Source organism: Acanthochromis polyacanthus, chromosome 15, assembly GCF_021347895.1.
Source record: "Acanthochromis polyacanthus isolate Apoly-LR-REF ecotype Palm Island chromosome 15, KAUST_Apoly_ChrSc, whole genome shotgun sequence".
Classification (NCBI taxonomy): domain Eukaryota; kingdom Metazoa; phylum Chordata; class Actinopteri; family Pomacentridae; genus Acanthochromis; species Acanthochromis polyacanthus.
Genome location: NC_067127.1, coordinates 2,730,550 through 2,748,198, shown reverse-complemented (window position 1 = coordinate 2,748,198; position 17,649 = coordinate 2,730,550). Strand labels below are relative to the sequence as shown.

General features: G+C 38.7%; 2 protein-coding genes across 2 annotated transcripts in view; one reads left to right on the top strand and one right to left on the bottom strand.

Annotated features, from left to right (window-relative positions):
- slc17a5 (solute carrier family 17 member 5) overlaps window positions 1-17,649 on the bottom strand; it is a 950,640-nt gene that overhangs the window by 245,499 nt on the left and 687,492 nt on the right. The window lies entirely within an intron of this gene.
- Window positions 1-17,649, top strand: part of meis1b (Meis homeobox 1 b) — a 98,372-nt gene that overhangs the window by 34,717 nt on the left and 46,006 nt on the right. Inside the window, exon 8 of the mRNA XM_022212075.2 lies at window positions 486-631. Within this exon, the coding sequence (XP_022067767.1) occupies window positions 486-631 (146 nt within the window). The remainder of the gene's footprint in view (window positions 1-485; window positions 632-17,649) is intronic.

Below are 17,649 nucleotides of genomic sequence, written 5' to 3'. Positions count from 1 at the left end.
ACTCTTTCCACCTCAGGTAAAATGGCAGAATGCGCCGGGGCGACGTTTCAATAACTATTTTCCCCTCAGGATAATAAAGACTAAATCTCTCTGTCATTTTCAATTCTGCGCGGGCTTGGATGGGAGAGTGGGGAAATGCGACCTTACAAGTCCTTTGTGCTCCCCTTCTCCCTCTCTTTCTCGCAGAAAGATGCAAGCGCTTCGCTGTGTTTTCAAGTGATGGAGGGAGGGGGGAGAAAAATGAAAGGCAGGGTTATTTATAAATGTATTAAAAATGAATGCATTTATGAGGTGCTGTTTTCCAGCCATTCTCTGCTTGCCATTGTTGTGTCTCTATACCCCTCCGTCTGTGCATACAAAGCCCTCCAGAATTCCTTCGAAATCGTATTTATTCCTTTTGAACGGCGAGGCGCAGCGAATGCAGGAAGTAAACAAACTGTGCGTCTGATCTCCGCTGTCTCTTCCTGTTTCTCGTCATGTGACAGGTGATGGCCTGGACAACAGCGTGGCTTCGCCGAGCACAGGGGACGACGACGACCCGGATAAGGAAAAGAAACGCAACAAGAAGAGAGGGATTTTCCCGAAGGTGGCCACCAACATCATGAGAGCGTGGCTCTTCCAGCACCTAACAGTGAGTTCAGCTAAACATCACGCTCAGTTTCGCATCACCTGTGAACTTCAGTTTGCCGCCACGGGCCGTCTTGCACTCAAACACTGACATTTTCTGCCTTTCTAGCGCTGCGTCTTTCTTACTTGACACAAATTCAGTTGCACACCACTCAAAGGAACTCACATCCACCCTCAGACACTGACATCCTCACTGACACTCGCATACACACCACCAGAACCCCCTCCTCTCTCCTCCACAGTGTATCCCGGTTCATATGGTGAACACTTCAAAGACAGAGGCCTGTGCAATCTGCCGGCGATCTCGCTCCTCATCTGCTGAAGTTGAAATAAGGTTGACGCCAAGGAGAGACGCCCCTGGCCACGGCTGCAGATACATAGATGAACCTTATTAAGAGCAAATCTGTCATTATTTAACAGATGCCTGGGATGCTGCAAAGGCCTGTGGTTTGGCTTTATTTTTTCTCAATTATAGCAGAGAATACAAATGCCGTTAGCACCATCTGACAGCTTCACAAATTGTTTGGGGGGAATAGTGTGGGAAAAATGCATCTGGAAGATACCAGTGTGGCTGTAAAGATGGGTGGAACACTGGCTTAGTGCATTTATTTTGAACAGAATCAATTCAAGAGTCACTGCGAGGCGTTAGCGTATCTTAGCAAAGCAAAGAAGGAAGCGGTAAAACGTAAAGCCGATCCTGTTACAGAATAACAAAGCAAACTCCTCAGTCTTATTTGAATGTAGAATTTGCATGCCTTGTTTCAGCTTCTTCGGTCACGTTAATGTTTTCACATCTGCAGGAGTCTGTTACGGTTCCGGTGATGTAAATTTTGTTGTCAAAGGTTGCACATGAAGCTCCATGCAAGATGTCCGTGCACTGTTAGATTTTTTACGACTATCCACCTGGCCATTGTGCAGAAGGGGCATGAACTTTACATGTGGTGGAATACATGGACGCTAATCTATTGTGCATGTATGTAGCGCAATAAACTCGGAAGGAGAATAGTAAGAGCAATTGCACACCTACAGCATCGACAAGGGACCATAAGCAGGCCTTCAGAATGATGATTTTAGTTCATGTTAGTCAAAAAGAATGACCTGACCTTCCAAACTCATGGAGTAAACTGAGTTCTATGCAGCAATTAAGAGTAATAATAATGAGTTTTCAAGTTTTCAGCTTTACTGTGTGTAGTTCTTCAATCCTGACGAAGCCAAAAAGCTGAAAACGTCTTGAAAAGCTGCTGACCTGTCACCCAGCATCTTTCAAATAGAAAAATATGTAAAAATCTTACTTATCCCTGATTCCAGACCTCAGTATATCACACAGTTAGCTGTTAAGAAACTATTAAAAGCAATGAAATCTTAACGAGAAAAGCACTCAGAGAGTGCTGTACTCCACCAAGGCTGCTCAGTTGACATACCATTTCCGGCGATGAAATCTTTAATAAAAAATGACCTTGTGCCGAGCACAGGCATGTGTTATGCTTGTGCATGTTATGTATGGTTACCGAATTGCGTGTAGACTCTCATCAAGTTTTGTTAATCAGTTCATCACTTTTGGCAAGCCTTTGTTTTGCTAGTTTTAAAATAACCGTTCCCTCCTTGCTTTTATTTTGCAGGAGTATTTTTTATGTCACAGGTTTTTATTTTGTCACCATTCCAGGGCACAGGAAACATTTATCTTAGTATGTCATCCAAAATGTAGAGGAAATACTAAATTATGAAGTTTTAATGATATTTTGGACGACATACTATACTATGACGTTTCTGTCATGTTTTGGACGACATACTAAACTATGACGTTTTAGTGACATTTAGTGCCCACCGAGGCACCTCTTTTCTACTAGACTCTTTTTACAAATTGGAAAACATACTTAACTGTGAGGTTTTTACCTCGTATGTGATATTATTTTGGACAACATACTAAACAACAACGTTTTTTGCTGCAGCGAAGCTGGAATTGAACCACCATCTCTGACATAGTGCTACTCAGAAGTCACCTTATCAACCAGTTGAGCAACCTTGGTAACTCTTGTTGGCCGACAGACTGAACTATGACCTTTATTGTATAATTTGGACGACATACTAAACTATGACGTTCCTTCCTGGTGTAAAGCGGCCGTGAGCTGGAATCGAACCAGTGTCTCTTATCATGTTCTGTTTATGAGTTGCCCTCTTATCCAGTTAAGCCACCTGGGCACCTCGTTTTCCCTGGTTGGACGACATACGAAACTATGACTTTTTTTATAAAGTTGGGAGAACATACTAAACTGTGACATTTTTTTTCTAAAATTTGGAGAACGTACTAAACTGTGACATTTTTTTTTCTAAAATTTGGAGAACGTACTAAACTGTGACATTTTTTCCTCATTGTGGATGAAATACTAAACTATGACGTTTTTGGTCATATTTTGGACGACATACTAAACTATGACTTTTTTGTCTATTTTTGGATTACATGCTAAATTATGACACTTTTGGACGAAATAGTAAACTATGACGTTTTTGGTCACATTTTGCACCAAATAATAAATTGTGGCACTTTCGGATGACATACGAAACTGCGACTTCTTTGTACATTTATGGATAACATACTAAACTATGACGTTTCTTACTACTGTAAAGTGGCCGTGAGCTGGAATTGAACCAGTGTCTTTTATCATGTCCTGTTTATGAGTTGCCCTCTTATCCAGTTAAGCCACCGAGGGTCTTCGTTTTCCCTTCTTGGACGACATACTAAACTATGACTTTTTTTTTATAAAGTTGGGAGAACATACTAAACTGTGACATTTTTTTCTCATTGTGGATGAAATACTAAACTATGACGTTTTTGTAATGTTTTGGACGACATATTAAATTATAACATATTTGGTCATATTTTGGTCATTTTTTTGGTCATATATTGGAAGACATACTGAACGATGACGTTTTTGTCACGTTTTGGACGACATACTAAACTATGACGTTTTTGGTCATATTTTGGTCACATTTGGTCATTTTTTTTGGTCATATATTGGATGACATACTGAACTATGACGTTTTTGGTCATATTTTGCACCACATACTAAACTATAATGTTTTTGGTCATATTTTGGACGACATACTAAACTATGACCTTTTTGTCCATTTTTGGACTACATACTAAACTATGACGTTTTTGGTCATATTTTGGATGACACACTGAAGTATGACGTTTTTGTCACGTTTTGGACGACATACTAAACTATGAGCTTTATGTCCATTTTTGGACGACATACTAAACTATGACGTTTTTGGTCACATTTTGCACCAAATACTAAATTGTGACACATTTGAGACGATGTAGTAAACAATGCCGTTTTTTCTACGACATCCTAAACTATGATGTTTCTTACTGCTGTAAAGTGGCTGTTACCTGGAATCGAACCAGTGTCTCTTATCGTGTCCTGTTTATGAGTTGCCCTCTTATCCAGTTAAGCCACCTAGGGACTTCATTTTCCCTTGTTGGACGACATACTAAACTATGACTTTTTTTATAAAGTTGGGAGAACATACTAAACTGTGACATTTTTTCCTCATTGTGGATGAAATACTAAACTATGACGTTTTTGTAATGTTTTGGACGACATACTAAACTATGACGTTTTTGTCACGTTTTGGATGACATACTAAACTATGATGTTTTTTGTCCAATTTTGGACGTTATACTAAAGTATTACTTTTTTCCATTTTTGGACCACATACTAAACTGTGACGTTTTTGGTCACATTTTGGACGACATACTAAACTATGATGTTTTGGTCACATTTTGCACCACATACTAAACTATGACATTTTTGGTCATATTTTGGACGACATACTAAACTATGACGTTTTTGTCACGTTTTGGACGACATACTAAACTATGATGTTTTGGTCATATTTTGCACCACATACTAAACTATGACGTTTTTGTCACGTTTTGGACGACATACTAAACTATGACGTTTTTGTCACGTTTTGGATGACATACTAAACTATGATGTTTTTTGTCCAATTTTGGACGTTATACTAAAGTATTACTTTTTTCCATTTTTGGACCACATACTAAACTGTGACGTTTTTGGTCACATTTTGGACGACATACTAAACTATGACGTTTTTGGTCACATTTTGCACCAAATACTAAATTGTGACACATTTGATCACATTTTGGACGATGTAGTAAACAATGCCGTTTTTTCTACGACATCCTAAACTATGATGTTTCTTACTGCTGTAAAGTGGCTGTTACCTGGAATCGAACCAGTGTCTCTTATCGTGTCCTGTTTATGAGTTGCCCTCTTATCCAGTTAAGCCACCTAGGGACTTCATTTTCCCTTGTTGGACGACATACTAAACTATGACTTTTTTTATAAAGTTGGGAGAACATACTAAACTGTGACATTTTTTCCTCATTGTGGATGAAATACTAAACTATGACGTTTTTGTAATGTTTTGGACGACATATTAAATTATAACATATTTGGTCATATTTTGGTCACATTTGGTCATTTTTTTTGGTCATATATTGGATGACATACTGAACTATGACGTTTTTGGTCATATTTTGCACCACATACTAAACTATGACGTTTTTGGTCATATTTTGGACGACATACTAAACTATGATGTTTTTGGTCATATTTTGGACGACATACTAAACTATGATGTTTTTGGTCATATTTTGGACGACATACTAAACTATGACGTTTTTGTCACGTTTTGGACGACATACTAAACTATGATGTTTTGGTCATATTTTGCACCACATACTAAACTATGACGTTTTTGTCACGTTTTGGACGACATACTAAACTATGACGTTTTTGTCACGTTTTGGATGACATACTAAACTATGATGTTTTTTGTCCAATTTTGGACGTTATACTAAAGTATTACTTTTTTCCATTTTTGGACCACATACTAAACTGTGACGTTTTTGGTCACATTTTGGACGACATACTAAACTATGATGTTTTGGTCACATTTTGCACCACATACTAAACTATGACATTTTTGGTCATATTTTGGATGACATACTAAACTACGACGTTTTTGGTCATATTTTGAATGACGTACGAAACTACGATGTTTTGGTCACATTTTGCACCACATACTAAATTGTGACACGTTTGATCACATTTTGGACGATGTAGTAAACAATGCCGTTTTATCTACGACATCCTAAACTACGATGTTTCTTACTGCTGTAAAGTGGCTGTGAGCTGGAATCGAACCAGTGTCTCTTATCATGTCCTGTTTATGAGTTGCCCTCTTATCCAGTTAAGCCACCTGGGCACCTCGTTTTCCCTGGTTGGACGACATACTAAACTATGACTTTTTTTATAAAGTTGGGAGAACATACTAAACTGTGACATTTTTTTTCTAAAATTTGGAGAACGTACTAAACTGTGACATTTTTTTTCTAAAATTTGGAGAACATACTAAACTGTGACATTTTTTCCTCATTGTGGATGAAATACTAAACTATGACGTTTTTGGTCATATTTTGGACGACATACTAAACTATGACTTTTTTTGTCTATTTTTGGATTACATGCTAAATTATGACACTTTTGGACGAAATAGTAAACTATGACGTTTTTGGTCACATTTTGCACCAAATAATAAATTGTGGCACTTTCGGATGACATACGAAACTGCGACTTCTTTGTACATTTATGGATGACATACTAAACTACGACGTTTCTTACTACTGTGAAGTGGCCGTGAGCTGCAATCGAACCAGTGTCTTTTATCATGTCCTGTTTATGAGTTGCCCTCTTATCCAGTGAAGCCACCTGGGGACTTCGTTTTCCCTTGTTGGACGACATACTAAACTATGACTTTTTTTTATAAAGTTGGGAGAACATACTAAACTGTGACATTTTTTTCCTCATTGTGGATGAAATACTAAACTATGACGTTTTTGTAATGTTTTGGACGACATATTAAATTATAACATATTTGGTCATATATTGGAAGACATACTGAACTATGATGTTTTTGTCACGTTTTGGACGACATACTAAACTATGACCTTTTTGTCCATTTTTGGACGACAGCCTAAACTATGACATTTTTGGTCATATTTTGCACCACACACTAAACTATGACGTTTTTGGACGACATACTAAACTATGACCTTTTTGTCCATCATACTAAACTGTGACGTTTTTGGTCACATTTTGCACCAAATACTATATTGTGACACGTTTGATCACATTTTGGACGATGTAGTGAACAATGCCGTTTTTTCTACGACATCCTAAGCGATGACGTTTCTTACTGCTGTAAAGTGGCTGTGAGCTGGAATCGAACAAGTGTCTCTTATCATGTCCTGTTTATGAGTTGTCCTCTTATCCAGTTAAGCCACCTGGGCACTTCATTTTCCCTTGTTGGACGACATACTAAACAATGACTTTTTTTATAAAGTTGGGAGAACATACTAAACTGTGACATTTTTTCCTCATTGTGGATGAAATACTAAACGATGACGTTTTTGTCATGTTTTGGACGACATATTAAATTATAACATATTTGGTCATATTTTGGTCACATTTGATCATTTTTTTGGTCATATATTGGATGACATACTGAACTATGACGTTTTTGGTCATATTTTGCACCACATACTAAACTATGATGTTTTTGGTCATATTTTGGACGACATACTAAACTATGACGTTTTTGGTCACATTTTGGACGACATACTAAACTATGACGTTTTTGGTCATATTTTGGACGACATACTAAACTATGACGTTTTTGTCACGTTTTGGACGACATACTAAACTATGACGTTTTTGTCCATTTTTGGATGACATACTAAACTATGACCTTTTTGTTCATTTTTGGACGACATACTAAACTATGACGTTTTTGGTCACATTTTGGACGACATACAAAACGATGATGTTTTTTGTCCAATTTTGGACGTTATACTAAAGTATTACTTTTTTCCATTTTTGGACGACGTACTAAACTGTGGTGTTTTTAGTCATACATTGGACGACATATTAAACTGTGACACTTTTTGACGATGTAGCAAACAATGCCGTTTTTTCTACGACATCCTAAGCGATGACGTTTCTTACTGCTGTAAAGTGGCTGTGAGCTGGAATCGAACCAGTGTCTATTATCATGTCCTGTTTATGAGTTGCCCTCTTATCCAGTTAAGCCACCTGGGCACTTCATTTTCCCTTGTTGGACGACATACTAAACTATGACTTTTTTTTATAAAGTTGGGAGAACATACTAAACTGTGACATTTTTTCCTCATTGTGGATGAAATACTAAACTATGACGTTTTTGTCATGTTTTGGACGACATATTAAATTATAACATATTTGGTCATATTTTGGTCACATTTGGTCATTTTTTGGTCATATATTGGATGACATACTAAACTATGACATTTTTGTCCATTTTTGGATGACATACTAAACTATGACCTTTTTGTTCATTTTTGGATGACATACAAAACTATGATGTTTTTTGTCCAATTTTGGACGTTATACTAAAAGTATTACTTTTTTCCATTTTTGGACGACGTACTAAACTATGATGTTTTGGTCACATTTTGCACCACATACTAAACTATGATGTTTTTGGTCATATTTTGGATGACATACTAAACTATGACCTTTTTATCCATTTTTGGACGACATACTAAACTATAATGTTTTTGGTCATATTTTGGACGACATACTAAACTATGACATTTTTGGTCATATTTTGGACGACATACTAAACTATGATGTTTTGGTCACATTTTGGACGACATACTAAACTATGATGTTTTTGTCCATTTTTGGATGACATACTAAACCATGACCTTTTTGTTCATTTTTGGACGACATACTAAACTATGACGTTTTTGGTCACATTTTGGACGACATACTAAACTATGACGTTTTGGTCACATTTTGGACGACATACTAAACTATGACGTTTTGGTCACATTTTGGACGACATACTAAACTATGACGTTTTTGGTCACATTTTGGACGACATACAAAACTATGATGTTTTTTGTCCAATTTTGGACGTTATACTAAAGTATTACTTTTTTCCATTTTTGGACCACATACTAAACTGTGACGTTTTTATCACATTTTGGACGACATATTAAACTATGACGTTTTTGTCACGTTTTGGACGACATACTAAACTATGATGTTTTTGTCCATTTTTGGATGACATACTAAACTATGACGTTTTTGGTCACATTTCGGACGACATACTAAACTATGACGTTTTTGGTCATATTTTGGATGACATACAAAACTATGATGTTTTTTGTCCAATTTTGGACGTTATACTAAAGTATTACTTTTTTCCATTTTTGGACCACATACTAAACTGTGACATTTTTATCACATTTTGGACGACATACTAATCTATGACATTTTTGGTCATATTTTGGACGACATACTAAACTATGACGTTTTTGTCACATTTTGGACGACATACTAAACTATGATGTTTTTGTCCATTTTTGGATGACATACTAAACTATGACCTTTTTGTTCATTTTTGGACGACATACTAAACTATGACGTTTTTGGTCACATTTTGGACGACATACAAAACTATGATGTTTTTTGTCCAATTTTGGACATTATACTAAAGTATTACTTTTTCCATTTTTGGACGACGTACTAAACTGTGGTGTTTTTAGTCAAACATTGGACGACATATTAAACTGTGACACTTTTGATCACATTTTGGGCGATGTAGTAAACAATGCCGTTTTTTCTACGACATCCTAAACTATGACGTTTCTTACTGCTGTAAAGTGGCTGTGAGCTGGAATCGAACCAGTGTCTATTATCATGTCCTGTTTATGAGTTGCCCTCTTATCCAGTTAAGCCACCTGGGCACCTCGTTTTCCCTGGTTGGACGACATACTAAACTATGACTTTTTTTATAAAGTTGGGAGAACATACTAAACTGTGACATTTTTTCCTCATTGTGGATGAAATACTAAACTATGACATTTTTGTCATGTTTTGGACGACATATTAAATTATAACATATTTGGTGATATTTTGGTCACATTTGGTCATTTTATTGGTCATATATTGGATGACATACTAAACTATGACCTTTTTGTTCATTTTTGGATGACATGCTAAACTATGACGTTTTTGGTCACATTTTGGACGACATACTAAACTATGATGTTTTTTGTCCAATTTTGGACGTTATACTAAAGTCTTACTTTTTTCCATTTTTGGATGACATACTAAACTATGACGTTTTTGTCACGTTTTGGACGACATACTAAACTATGACGTTTTTGTCACATTTTGGACGACATACTAAACTATGACCTTTTTGTCCATTTTTGGATGACATACTAAACTATAATGTTTTTGGTCATATTTTGGACGACATACTAAACTATGACATTTTTGGTCATATTTTGGATGGCATACTAAACTATGACGTTTTTGGTCACATTTTGAACGACATACTAAACTATGACGTTTTTGGTCATATTTTGGACGACATACTAATCTATGACGTTTTTGGTCATATTTTGGACGACATACTAAACTATGACGTTTTTGTCACATTTTGCACCACATACTAAACTATGACGTTTTTGGTCACATTTTGGACGACATACTAAACTATGACGTTTTTGGTCATATTTTGGATGACATACAAAACTATGATGTTTTTTGTCCAATTTTGGACGTTATACTAAAGTATTACTTTTTTCCATTTTTGGACGACGTACTAAACTGTGGTGTTTTTAGTCATACATTGGACGACATATTAAACTGTGACACTTTTGATCACATTTTGGGCGATGTAGTAAACAATGCCGTTTTTTCTACGACATCCTAAACTATGACGTTTCTTACTGCTGTAAAGTGGCTGTGAGCTGGAATCGAACCAGTGTCTATTATCATGTCCTGTTTATGAGTTGCCCTCTTATCCAGTTAAGCCACCAAGGCACTTCGTTTTCCCTGGTTGGACGACATACTAAACTATGACGTTTTATTATAAAGTTGGGACAACATACTTAACTGTGACATTTTTTCCTCATTGTGGACGACATACTAAACTATGACGTTTTTGTCACATTTTGCACCACATACTAAACTATGACGTTTTTGTCACATTTTGCACCACATACTAAACTATGACGTTTTTGGTCATATTTTGGATGACATACTAAAGTATGACGTTTTCAGTCATATTTTTGACGACATACAAAATTGTGACACTTTTGATCATATACTAAACTACGGTGTTTTTAGTCATGTATTGGATGACATATTAAACTGTGACACTTTTGATCGACGTAGTAAACAATGCCGTTTTTTCTACGACGTCCTGAACTATGACGTTTCTTACTGCTGTAAAGTGGCCATGAGCTGGAATCGAACCAGTGTCTTAGGTCATGTCCTGTTTATGAGTTGCTTTCTTATCCAGTTGAGCCACCTGGGCACCTCATTTTTCCTTCTTGGACGATATACTAAACTATGACTTTTTTTTTTTTATAATTTGGAGAACATACTAAACTGTCACATTTTTTCCTCATTGTGGACGAAATACTAAACTATGATGTTTTTGGTCATATATTGGATGACATACTAAACTATGACATTTTGGTCACATTTTGCACCACATACTAAACTGTGACCTTTTTGCCATATTTTTGGTGACATACTAAACTATGACGTTTTTGTCACATTTTGCACCACATATGATGTTTTTGGTCATATTTTGGACGACATACTAAAGTATGACATTTTTGTCACGTTTTGGACGACATACTATGACGTTTTTGGTCACATTTCGCACCAAATACTAAGTTGTGACACTTTTGATCACATACTAAACAATGCTGTTTTTTGTACAACATACTAAACTATGACTTTTTTACTGCTGTAAAGTGGCTGTGAGCTGGAATCTAACCAGTATCTCATGTCATGTCCTGTCCTCTTATCCAGTTGAGCCACCTCAGGACTTCATTTTCTGTTACTGGACGACATACTAAACTATGACTTTTTTTTATACAGTTTGGAGAACATACTAAACTGTGACATTTTTTCCTCATTATCGACGAAATACTAAACTATTACGTTTTTGGTCATATTTTGGATGACATACTAAACTATGACATTTTTGGTCACATACTAAATTGTGACACTTTTGATCATATTTTGGACGACATACTAAACTATGACGTTTTTGTCACATTTTGCACCAAATTGTGACACTTCTGGACAACATCCTAAACCATCACTTTTTTGTCCATTGTTGTACAACATAGTAAGCTATGGTGTTGTTTGTCAATTTATGGACAACATACTGAACTACAATGTTTTTTGCTGCTGTAAAGTGGCTGTGAGCTGGAATCGAACCAGCATCTCTTATCATGTTCTGTTCATGAGTTGCCCTCTTATCCAGTTGAGCCACCTAGGAACCTTAGTCTCCGTTGTTGGACGACATACTAAACTAAGACTTTTTTTTTTTCTAAAATTCAGAGAACATACTAAACTGTGACATTTTTTCCTCATTGTGGATGAAATACTAAACTATGACGTTTTTGTCATGTTTTGGACGACATATTAACTATGATGTTTTTTGTCCATTTTTAGATGACATCCTAAACTATGATGTTTTTTGTCGATTTTTGGACGACATACTAAACTATGACGTTTTTGGTCACATTTTCACGACATACTAAACTATGACGTTCTTTGTCAATTTTTGGACAACATACTATGACGTTTTTGGTCACATTTTGGACAACGTACTAAATTATGACCTTTTTGTCCATTTATGGACGACATACTAAACTATGAAGTTTTTTGTCGATTTTTGGACGACAAACTAAACTATGACTTTTTGATGACATTTTCGACGACATACTAAACCATGACATTTATGTCACATTTTGGATGACAAACTAAACTGTAACCTTTTTTTTACATTTTGGATGACATCCCAAACTATGACGTTTTTGTGGCCTTTTTGACGACACGCTAAACTATGACCTTTTTGGTCACATTATGGACGACAATTCAATTCAATTCTATTCTATTTATATTGCACCAATTACAGTCAAATCATCTCAAGACAATTTACAGAATCCATATGCCTGAGCCCCATAGCAATCCCCAAGGCGACATTTGCAAGGTAAACAGCCTTTTATCAAGGAAAAAAACCTTTAGCAAAACCCGTCTATTAATGTGGGGGAACCCGTCTGCCTTCTGGCTGGGTGGGTTGAGAGGGACAGAACAGGTAGAGGTAGAGGTAGAGGTAGAGGGCGAGGGATGGGAGAAGAAGGGGGTGGGGAACAAGGAACATATAACACAGTTGGATGCATGCATGATGAGATAGATGATACAAACAAAGTACGAGCTAACATTGAAATGAATTCATAGTTTACGGTTATGGTGTACACAGCTCTGGCATTAAATATATTACATATATAGCTAGCAGTAAAATTCAAACAGTATGTAGATTAGCATATCAAGTGTAGTGAGGTTGATGCAGAGTAGACTGGTGGAAATGGGCAGCTGGAAGCAGTGGGCTGGAGGAAAGTCAGCAGCAGCATCCCACAGTGGACATGGTGGAGACTAGACCAGTTGGTGGAACAGCAAGCACAGATCTGACGTATCCCGCTCTGGGACCAGGGACACTAGGAGAAAGGACACAGGGAGAAACAGAGTGAATGCAATGCAATAATGGTATGTATATTAAAAATGAAAGTAGATAGAGAAGGGCTCAGTGCATCCAGAGAGGTCCCCCAGCAGCCTATAGCAGCAGATCTAGGGGCAGAACTAAGCGACATCCAAGAGGAAGACACCACCTGACCTCCTTAGGGTCACCCAGTCAGCGTTAACTATAAGATTTGTCAAAAAAGAAGGTTTTAAGCCTAGTCTTAAAAATAGGGAGGGTATCTGCCTCCAGAACCCAAACTGGGAGCTTGTTCCACAGGAGAGGAGCTGATAACTGAAGGCTCTGCCTCCCATTCTACTTTTAGAGATTCTAGGAACAAGTAAGCCTGCAGTCTGAGAGCGAAGAGTTCTGCTGGGATAATATGGTACTATCAGGTCTTTAAGATATGACGGAGATCGGTTGTTAAGAGCTTTATATGTCAGAAGAAGGATTTTGAATTCTCGTCTAGATTTAACAGGAAGCCAATGAAGAGAAACCAGTATAGGAGAAATATGATCTCTCTTGCTAACTCCCGTCAGTACTCTGACTGCAGCGTTTTGGATCAACTGTAGATGTTTGACAGAGCTATTGGGTTATCCTGATAATAAGGAATAGCAATAGTCAAGCCTGGAATTAACAAATGCAGGGACTGGTTTCTCTGCATCACTCTGAGACAGGATGTTCCTGATTTTTACAATATTTCTCAGGGGAAAAAGGAAGTCCTACAGATCTGCCTTATGTGTGAGATAAAGGACATGTCCTGGTCAAAAATAACTCAGAGGTTCTTCACAGTTGTACTGGAGGCCAATTTAATGCCATCCAGAGTAACTATATGCTTTGAAAAAAAGTTTCTAACATGTTTGGGGCCAAATACAATGACTTCAGTCTTGTCTGAATTTAGTAGTAGGAGGTTACAGGTCATCCAGGTCTTTATGTCCTTAAGACAATCTTGCAGTCTGGCTATCTGATTAGGTTCATCTGGTTTCATAGATAAATAGAGCTCAGTGTCATCAGCATAACAATTGAAATTAATACAGTGCTTCCTAATAGTATTGCCGAAAAGAAGCATGGACGGACAGACGGACAGATTCACAGATTCACAGACAAACGTACGCCGATTGTCACATAACTCCACCGTTCCTTGGCGGAGTAAAAATACATACTATACGTGTGACAATGCCTTCCAAGAAGACCGGGGTGAAATGCAAACATGGACAGAACTTTAACTTGCATTAAGTAAAACTGCATCTCAGATGGCGTTCTAAAAATAGTTGCTCTTCTTATTTAGTGTGTTTATTCAAATTTCTAATTACGATTTGAATCTAGTGCGACGCTGTGGAAATGTGTTTCGAAACTCCTTCAGCGAGCCTTGCATCAGACACATTCTGCCGATGTCAGGAGTTTGTGGAGAACATGATACAGTTTGGCTGAGTGGGTGTTGGTTTGAATTGCACAAGCCAAGAGGGAGGATGCTGAGGAAAGTAATTTGGTTGTTGGATTATGGATATTGCATGGGTTCAAGTTTTTATTTATTTATTTGCGGCCTGTCTTTGATGTTGATGGCGCGTATTGTGCGGCGTCCTCCTCGGTCTTCGATAGTCTGTTATTGGCAAATCGGAGGAACTTGTGCATGGCGCGTGACGTGTGCAGAGATGCATCTACGGCATACATCCACACACGTCTCACAGGAGTTCTCATGCTTGTTGTTTCTCGTTGTGCTCTCCCCTTTTCCATCTGACCCTCACAGGCTCCGTCGTAAACCAGCAGCTCTGCAAACACACATCATCACACATGCACACTAGCCTCTAACTCCCTGACCTCAACCTGAACACCCCCAAAACCTTCGGGGCCGCAGAGGAAAGGTGTTTGAAAAATGCACACATCCTGTCTGTGGAAAATATAGTTCGGCACACACACACGCCCAGCGAAACACATCAGCATCATACCTCCTGTGTCATATTTCACCATGAGTCGGGCTTATGGGAGGCTTCTGCGCTGTTAGATCTCAAACAGTGGGAAGGATATAAGTGAGTGTCGAGGGAGCAGGGGTGAGGAGAAGAAGGTGAGGAGGTGAAGAAGGGGATGAGAAGGATCCAGCAACCTTTTCCCTTCTCCCAGGCAAAAGAGGAAACTAAAACATGCACAATGCCACATCTTGCTTTGTGTTGCTTTCGATGCAATCTGCCTTTTTTAAACACTTAAGTAAACCAAAAGGCTGATGGAAAAATCACTTCCAATATGTTTACCCCCTTCAGTGAGGCCAAACAGAAATGAAACACAGACAGAGAGGGGAGAAACGTCTTCTTTGTTTATAGGAAATGTGGTCTTAATTTTGAGAAACACTGGCATTAAGAATACCGCTGGTGTCAGATAGACGCTTTCTGTGGTCTCATTTGTTTACGCTAATCATTCTTCAGTGTCACCATTAATTCAATCACCATTTGTCAGTGTTTATAAATGGTACACATAGCACCTCTAACGCAAAAACATTTACAGTATCTCTTACACTGCTGGTGTGTGCGCTGGTACCAGCAGCGGCCTGGACAGCTGATTCAGGCTCAGCATCATCAGCTGCTCTGCCTTTTGTTTCACAGAGGGATGCAGGATGAGAGTCTGGCCTCTTAGAGATAGACACAACGCCAATTAGGCACACAGGGATTCATGTATGCACACACACACACGTGCACATATATTCATGGTGCAGTGCTGTAAACCTGGATAAGTGAGCCAGGGTTTGTTGTTTCTCAACTCTAATAAATATGAAAACGTTTGCCACAGAGACAGACTAGAACAGATTAGAGGAAGTTTGGATCCCCAGCCTTGGTGTGTTTTCTGTTATTCGCCCTCACACTTGGACCCTCAGGGGAGTTCTCATTGTACCGAAGCGGAAGGGGAAGGTGGGTGGCAAACTGAGGCTGTGAGTGCACCAGCAGGGTAGGTGGTAGGTGGCATTTATACAGCTGTTTTTTTCACTGTTGTTTTTGAAGACATTTCTGCATTTCAGCTCGCTTATCCATCAAGGATGCTAATTTCCTGCATGTGGTTTCAGGAGGAAAAAGGGAACATTACAAAAAACAAACGCCCCAGACTGCTGCTGCTGCTGCTGTTAACATCGCCGGCGTCACAGCTCCAAGAAGCAGCAGGTATAGAAACAGGAGCTGGGAATATGTGACGGGTCGACTGACAGATTTGCGATGATGACAACAGTCGCAGCTCGCCGAGTTCTCTCCAACACGCCCAATGAGCTCATATGTTGTTGACAACGCTTGTGGGACAAGTTTCATCGGAAGAATTTGGCTGCGCTGACTTGGAGCCACTACAAAACATTAGCGTTTACCGCCTGTCACCGATGGCCGAACCGACGCAGCCCGCTGCCAGCCTGACATGCAGCTGTAAACTTGGTAGGGAACCAAAATAAAGGAGGAAGGGAGGGCTTTTCCACTCGTGTCCTCATCTCGTTTTGATGTTTGTTTTCATGGGACACCCTTAATTAAACATATGTTGCACCGACTGGCTGCCCGTTGGTTTTGCTGACGAACAAAATGGCACATTGGAGAAGAGAAATAAACTCATTTCTCAATGATTGCTCATGATTTTATCTCAGATGTGTCATTGACGTTGTAGAATCAAGCCGCATAAGTCTGCCTCTCTTTATCTTGAGATGAAGCAATAGCAGCCATCCAATTTCTGTTTCCTCCATCCCTCCCATTGTGCACTTGGAATCCACCCACCCATCCACCCATCGACCCCCCCTGCACGCCGCCCGTTGCCCTCCCCTCCACACAAACGGTATTTTCTTGTTTAATTTAACAAGAAATGAGTAGTAAATGAAAGCTCAGGCCTCAAATCCCCAACGCGCCCTGTGCTCTGCTCTCCACTCCCCTATGAAAAGGCAATTTGTGAAATTATGTGATAGAGTAATTAGATGGAATTCACCCCCTCCTCCTCGCTACACACACACACACACACACACGCACACACACGCACACACACCGCCAGTATTCCCATTTAGATTGTTGCTGAACTGAAGTAGGTGTGTGTGTGTGTGCAGAAAAAGGGCAGGGGGTTTGGCGTTGGGAGTGTTAGCGTCAGTATATTCACAGACTGGGACACACACACACACTCTCATACACATTATCACTAACACTCTCTCGTTCTGGCTCTCCTCCCCTCCTATTTGTACACAGATGCAGTGTAACGAGGGGCAGCCGTGATCGCAGCTCATAAAAGAAGCCAACCCGCAAACCCTCAATGAGCTGCTTTTTTTCCCTCCCCTCCTCCTTTCTACCCCTTAAAATGTGTAAAATGCACAGAGAGAGAGAGAATAAAAAA